Raw genomic sequence first — 7,864 nt, 5'->3', positions numbered from 1 at the left:
TAGATAGAACCCATTGAGTTTTAATATGGCTAGAAAGACCAAGAAGATGACAAGCAGCACTCTGCTATGCTCCAGATCCCTGAAGCAGTCTCTTTTCCAACTCTTCATGTTTATACTGCATTGATTTTCAGACCCTGGACATGTAACTAAGAAAATTTGATTGACCTATATCCAGTATAACTTAGGATTGCCATATTTCAAAAAGTAAGATACACCCCAAAAGTTGTTCAGCTTTTTTTTTTTTTTTAGGAAGACCCCCAAATTTTTGACTTTTTTTTTAGTAAAAGCTACAAGAATTTTTGAGTTTGGGATCTTTTTTTTGGCACTTTCAGCACAATTTAACTGTTGCTGGTTTTCCAGGACATTTGCCCAATTTCCGAAATATATGCCAGGACACCACTTTTGGAGGTGAATTTCAGGACACGTCCTGGAAAATCAGGATGTATGGCAGCCCTTTCTCTGCTTCATTTAAAAGAAAAGAAGAAGAAAGCCCTTGTTTGGGTCATGCTTAGGCTTCTGCCAGTGGGAGTGTGCAGCCAAGTGAGTTTGTCACTCAGAATGTCCCTGCCAGCAGGAAAAAACAATTTTCACCAGTCTCCTTGCACCCTAAGAAGCTGCTCTGAATGGTTGGTTGGGCAGAGAGATCAGGAAACTGTCTTCTGCCAGCAGGTTCTTCTGCTGGATCTTGGTTCATCCTATGAACAGAAAGAGATGCCTAGCTGTAACCCAAGCTACTGTATCTAGGTTGATGTCATCTTGCGGTGTTCCAGTAGATTAGTCAAACAGAAATATGAACGAACCTAGCTCCATGACACAGAAAAACTGACCTTTCAGTGCCACACTACTCTTTTCAAAGATGTGGCAGACACTTTGATCCCAGAGAGCTAGGCCATGTACTCAGAAGAGCAGTGAAAGTGAGCACTCCCTTTCTAACCACCGGAGCATCATATCAAACCCAACACTATGTTAAAATAATCTCTGTTCCTCCTAGCTTCAGCCATTTCTGTCTGACATCCTGCTAGTTTCATTCCTAAGAAAGTGGAACAAGAACCCCTGCTAAGTCTTCCCTGCTTCCCCACCCTGGCAATCTTTCTGTAAGGGGAAGGGGCTACACATGCAGATATTTGAGTAAGTGCTTGTTCTTCCATGTACTAAGACGACTCCAGAGATGCTCTGGGTGACTGTCACATGTAGGAGTCTAGCAGTCTCTAAAAGAAACCCAGCATTTGCTACGTTGTCAAGGCACTGGGGTCTTAACCGTTTACATCTGATCACCCTAACTTAAATCAGGATTTATTTATTTTTTTAAAAGCATCCTTCCTCTGGAAGAGCAAGCTATAAAGTATCACCAGCATGTATACCATGCAATTCATGCAACTGCTTGAATCTAAAATGTATGCATTAAGTGTGCTTCTCCAGAACCATGTCCCTGAGATGAGAAGGCTGCATGCAAGAGTGCAGAAATACTGCAAGTCTTGTCTGAAGAAGTGTGTGTGCACACAAAAGCTTATACCCAGAACAAACTTAGTTGGTCTCCAAGGCGCTACTGGACTATTTATTTATTTAGTGCAAGTCATGTGTCATACAACCAAGTTTTCTTTATGATTGTGTAGGGGAGCTACCTACATAGACAACCTGACAGTATTCCTGTGCCAGAGGGGCAAGGGGAATTCTGGGAGGTGGATTCAGGAATCTAAGCAGCCTTTGTGGAGTTTCTAGCCATTTATGTAAGTGGTCAGAGGTACAGAAGCCCCTAACAGAATAATGCTGACGTTAGCAGCTAGCAATCTATCAGCCGGCCAATGAGTCATCTTCCATTTGCCTGGCTTTTAATTGATCAGCTGCAACATTACATACTGCAGGGCCTTTATGACTATACCTTTCAAAACATCCTAAAGAAAATGGGCAGCTTCTCCCATGTGTGATGTCACCAACATACAAGGCGGCCAGAAAGAGGTATCGACATTTTCTGCTGGAATGCTAAAAGCCTTCCTTCTTCTGCATCTGTTTGCTCTAACTTAGTTATGGTAAAGTGCTGAAGAAATGCTAGAATACACAAATCTTAGATCAGGGGTTTTTTTATTTACAATTTGCCCAATTAAATTTAAAGCATAATCACATAGTCACAAAATCAAAACAGTGTACTTGATACAAAAAAGGAAGAAGTGCACATATACCCTACCATAGTATTTTATGGAGTTTACCACATGGTTATTCAACAATGCAAACTGTTAGATTTTGGGTAAACTGTCCAAGTCAAAGGATGGGTTCTCTTTAAAAGCTATGATTCCACAGGAGAACAGGACAAGACTCTACATGGACATAGTACTGTCAACAAGCCTCTCCATATTTATGAAAATCCAAGCACTTAGTTCAACCTGCATCTTAGTGCCAGCTTTAGTTCAAATTATTTGTTATCTAGTACACTTATTTACCTAAAATGTGTCTGTGCAAGTGTTATTTGGTTTCAATCATTGAGACATTTTCTAAAATTCTTGATGATTGAAGACTTCATCCCTTCCCACTTTTGTTTGAAAAAGCTACTCTCCATTCTTCTGCCCCAACATTACATTTCAAGCATAAAATAGAGTAAAATACAAATTGCACCAAATCAAAACGAACATCTGGAAATGACTCTAGAGGCTTTATTTTAGAAGGCGACTACTATGATAATGAAAAATTAATAGCATTTCAAGTTTAGCAGTGGAGATTTGATCCCTTGTTCAGTTTTATTCAAGCGGTTTTTGCCACTGCTTTGCCAAATAACTTGTTTTGCTGGCACATATGGTTCACTTATAGCTTTAGTAAAATGGGGAAAAACCTGAAATACCACAGTAAAAGTAATTTTCCAATATATTTTAAAACTACACAGGCTTAGTTAGAACAGCCACACATTAACTGAGGCTTAAAATAAGATCTGCCCAACTGAAGCTGGAAATTCCAAAGCAAAATGTTGGATGGAACTCTGTGTCTGCTGGATACATCCTTACATACGAAACTGAGTGAACTGAACCAGCGCCATTTGTATTTTCTAGTGGTTTTCGAAGCTTCGTTTTCATTCAAATTAAAGAGTCCTTATTTTACATATCTTCATTATCTTTCTCCTATGTTTTTCATGGTAGTCATTATCCACGGCCAGTCAAGTTGTACTTCTTTGTCTTGTATTTCCAATTCCAGCTGTTGAAGACTAGAGCCCACCCCACTGCCTTCCAAATCTTGAATGGTCATAGGGTTGATTTTCAGGGGAAATGGCTTTGGATCATCAGGTGCTCTTATAAGACTCTCAGTCCAATTGGTACCAGTAACTGAACTGTAGCGTAAACTGCACTGACTTGATGCAGGTATTCTGTGGTTCTTTTTCATGCTGGGATAGGAAGGTCTAGCCATCTCAGATGGTTCAGGGCACTGGGTAGGGAATGGTGGAAGTTTCCCAGCCAGGGTTTCTTAACAAACGTATAGAAGAGAGATTGTGAGAATGAAGAGGCCTGTAGTTGATTGAAGAGAGCTTCCATGTCCCTTGGTGGTGGTATTGTTCAGTGTGCTAAGTGGTGCGGACGTTGGACTTGAATTATTGTTTGCAGCCGATGGAGTTGTTCCATTACCGCCACTCGTCTAAATATGAAGAAAGAAAAGACTGTAAAGCCACAATTAATACCTTTTCCAACTTGCGTTTTGCCTTCAAGGGCACATCCGCATGTATTTTCATCTGTCAGTTCAGGAAAACTACTACCTTTAAATGGGTGCGATGAGAAGAGCGACAACGCCTGTCCAAGAAGATCCATCTCTAATATAATTGTTTGCCTGCTCAGAAGCAAGTCCTGATGTTAGCTTCCTTGGACATTTTGTGCAAATGGTAATACAGATTTATTTATTTTAATGAATAAATTAGAGCCTAAAGCAGGAGTAACAAGGTGCCATACAATTGAAAGCAAGGCTGACTGAATGAGGTGTCAGCTCTTAAGACTAGGGACAATACTAAGCAATTTTAAGGGCTTGAAAATCACTTTGCTTTCTGTGGAACACACAGGTTTCTTTTGTTTTGGTCACTATTTGTCACACAGCTTTAAAAAAAAGGATATAGCAAAATCATAAAGACTAGTTTTGCCAATAGTTCAAGTGAGATGAATACACACACGACTACTATCCTATCTCTGAACAGCCATCTTCTTTGTGTCTCTAGCTTAATAGCTTTCATGTCACAAAGAGACAGAAGGAACACACAGAAATAACTGTCTTTCTAGTCAAGTTCCAAGTCTTTCATGTAGTATTTTGCACTGCTTAGCTGGTAATTTTGTGCTAAGGGTTTCAGTGTGGCACTATTTATACTGGAGAGCTATTCCAGAATGAAAGTGTCAGTCTCCAGCAGTTACAAGAGGAGTGTTTCGTATGTCTGAAAGCTGGGAAGATGTATCGAATAGCTTTGGATCGCAAGATACAGGAAAATTGAGGTTTTCCACTATAATAAGCAGTAACAGATTGCTGTTGCAGGCATTATGATTTGAAATGTGCCTCTTAAACCACACTTACTAATACAAGTTCAAGTCAATGTAACTCTGCCAATCTGTTTTGGATATCAGTTACTTTCAAGCAAGCTCCACCAAGCAAGCATGTAGATCACAAAGTTTCAAAAGAGATAGCAAGGTGGACTTGCTGTATGGCTGCAATGGAGTCTGTGTAACACAAACTAGCATGGGTGCTTTAGCAGAGATTCCTGCATTGCAGGGGGGGTGGACCAGATGACCCTTGGGATCCCTTCCAACTCTACAATTCTATGGGGGGGGGGAATCAAGGCTGCAGTCCTACAGTCAGGCTGTTTTGTCTTTAAAATTCAATGTGCTTTATGCAGCTTGCAGCAGAGATCTGTAGCAATGTTAACTTATATGTTGCTTACTGTATAGAATTTTATCATTAGAATGCAACAAGAATGCATGGCATCTGTTAGCATTTGACTTTCATCCCCAGAGGGTCTATGCTGGCAGACAGTCTATGGGGCATAAGTGGAGAGTACTGTACTTAGGAGACCAGCATTTTGCTGCACCCCTTCATATCAAACATTGCTTTCAGGAGTTCTTTTATAGGAGAAACCTCAAAGAGTTGAGATGCTCAGTATTTGGCTGCTGCTAGTTCCTAGTGTTTTCCTAACAGAGCAGCACACCTACCTGCAAATTTTGTTTGCTTTCTAAAAGCAGCTTCAAAAAGCAGATCTAGTCTCACAACGGATCTTTTAAAGCTTCTCAAATACAGTTCCAAAAGTTGTTTCTTGGATGGCAGTCAAGACCTGCCTACTATCTTTGCTGCCTTATACCAGCTAACCCATCTCTCCTGGCCAAAGTTGCTTCAAGCTCTGTCCTACCCCTTCAATTTTTTGTTTGTTTGGGGCAAATGACGGAGCTAAGGAAAAGGATGACTCATCCTTCTTTCTGTAGCTGGCTGCATGAAGTACTAACTCACTGCAGCTTTTGTCATTTTATAGCCAGCAGCCAACTGTTTCACCTCCAGCAAAAAAACTCTGGAGCAGAATGTGGAACGAAACTAACACTGAAAGCCAACAGACATTCCAAATTCCTTAAGTGGTAAAACTGTGTGCCGATATCCTTTATTACAGAAACAGCCTGCCCTGAAACACAGGCTGAGTACACACCATATATTTAAAGCACAATCCCTACCCACCAATTCTGGGACTGTAGTTTGTCTTTCACAAAGCTACAATTCTCAGCACCTTTAATAACTACAGTTCCCAGCACTGGCAGGAGAGGGGGTGTGGGGGAAGAGCTGTGCTTTAAATGTATAGTGTGTACACAGCTTTCTTTTATTCTAGCTGTGGCATATTTGACATCTTCTTTTTTTTAAAAAAGTCTCCATTTACATCCCTAGGCTCCTTTATATTTTAGGTATTTGATTACTAAACAAAGAAAGGTGCCTTTATGGTTCCAAAGCAGTGGCTAGAGGCAGATTACTAAATTGCAAATAGGGATACTAATGGGTCTGCAACCTAACACGCTTACTAAGGGTAGGTTGCACTGAACATAGTAACACTTACTTATGAGTAGATGTGCCTAGGATTACACTGAGTATTTTAAACAGCCACTTGTCTGTACCTAACTGAAGAAAAGCAGACAGAAGCTAGGTAAATGAAGAGGAGAGAAATCAATACTGGGTGTCTGCAGGAATTTTCCCAGGGAGGGGAAGAGTAAAACACTGAAAAGGGAAGCAGGCTAGCATCTCGCACACGAAACAATAAGAGTCATATCTGTACAGTCTGCTTCATATCCTAGATTCTAAAAACTTACATAAAACAAGAAAACTGGGAATTATGGTTGCCTCCTCCTGTGGAAACCCATCATGCAAAAGACCCATTTTCTTACATTTGCTACAATTTAAGATCTTTCTATATCCATCCTTGGATAATCTAAATGAGATTCATATTCCAACAAGATGTCCTACCTTCCCCCATTGTCTACACAGTGCAGATTCTACATTAAACAGCTCAACAATGTAGCCCTGAGGATTTACACTGAAAGCTACCTGAGGGAGGGTGTTTTGAACCCTCACTGATACGGGTGGCACCCATTTGTATTTTGTTTGAGGTGTGGCAGAATATTGCAAGCCTAGTGCCCCAAGCCTCCTAACACGATCTCCTATCCAGAAGAATAGGTGGAGGTAATAATAATACTTTTATTATTTGTACTCCGCCAATCTGACTTGGTTGCCCCAGCCACTCTAGGTGGCAGACATAGAGAGAAGTGCCATTTAACACGGATTTCAAAAGAAAACGAGTCAAGTCAACCCACCCTAGTTGGCAAAAGAACAGGTGGTAGGCAATGGCAGAGTTAACATTGTTGGCATCCGTCTGTCTCGAGAGACAAGCCTCCCCAAAACATTGAGATCTGGACAGGACAGGGAGAAAAGCGTGGATATTTAGGGCTCGACCGCAGCGCCCTGAAACATCGCACAACTTTAGGAGCTTCTGTGGGAAGCCAGCACTGTAGAATCCGCCCTGGCTTGGGGATGCCACAATTATGCGCGCATTGTAGGAGAAGGCAGTGGATTGCTCTAAACTCGGACGGGACCGGGTCCGGGATCCCCAAGGCGACTTTGTCCGGGGGCGAGCGAGTCTTCGGGATGAGACTTCATCCATCCCTTTCACACATGCACAGCCAAAAGGAATTAATGGAAAGCGCAAAGCGTGGGGGTCGGGTCGGGTCGAGAACCCAACAGTAACCTAGAATAGGGATGGGGGCGGGGAGGAAAAATAGAAGGGAAAAACAGGATCCCTCGACCCTTATTAGAGTATGGGTTCCTAAGGACGATGCCACGCCAAGATCGCTGCCGACGCTCACCTGAGTGGGTAAAAGCAGCGCCAGGAGCAAAAGCCCCAAGCCGAGCCGCGTAGCAAGTGCCGTGCCCATGTCTAATCGCGCTGCGAGCCCCCGACTCCCTCCGAAGCTGCTCCTGAGATGCAACGTGGAGGCGCCTGCGGAGGGTTTTTATGCGGGCGCCGAGCTCCAGCCGGGGCGGGGCGAAGCCCCTGTAGACCTCCTCCTCCTCCTTCCCACCCGTCGCGTTGCCTCCTGCCCCACCTCTTGGGGGCTTTTTAAAACCCGGATTGGCTTCGTTCCCGCCCTCTGCCTTGTTGTGAGCCCTTCCACTGATCCCCGCAACTCCGTCCAAACGCGGTGGGGGGGGGGGGGATAGACCCTTGAATTGGAAGCAGACGCCTTTCGGAGGCTCGCTTATTTCAAAACAAAAGGTGCCGGGGCTCAGCACTGCCTGGAATTCACGCCGCCCGACCTGTAAGCTTTAACCCCTATGTTAGATACATAACGTGGGGTAAATTCAGTGGTAAAAAAAACAAACAACTCTG

General features: G+C 42.8%; 1 protein-coding gene across 1 annotated transcript; it reads right to left on the bottom strand.

The window, feature by feature from the left end:
• Positions 1 to 2,062: 2,062 nt before the first annotated feature.
• On the bottom strand, positions 2,063 to 7,508 carry CD24 (CD24 molecule). Its single transcript, XM_028723087.2, has 2 exons — positions 7,341 to 7,508; positions 2,063 to 3,612 (listed from the first exon to the last, which is right to left on the bottom strand). Exons 1-2 carry the CDS (start codon positions 7,407 to 7,409, stop codon positions 3,445 to 3,447), a joined length of 237 nt encoding a protein of 78 aa, XP_028578920.1. The 5' UTR covers positions 7,410 to 7,508; the 3' UTR covers positions 2,063 to 3,444.
• Positions 7,509 to 7,864: the final 356 nt, after the last annotated feature.

Source organism: Podarcis muralis, chromosome 3 (assembly GCF_964188315.1).
Source record: "Podarcis muralis chromosome 3, rPodMur119.hap1.1, whole genome shotgun sequence".
Classification (NCBI taxonomy): Eukaryota; Metazoa; Chordata; class Lepidosauria; order Squamata; family Lacertidae; genus Podarcis; species Podarcis muralis.
This window is presented reverse-complemented; position numbering and strand designations above follow the sequence as displayed.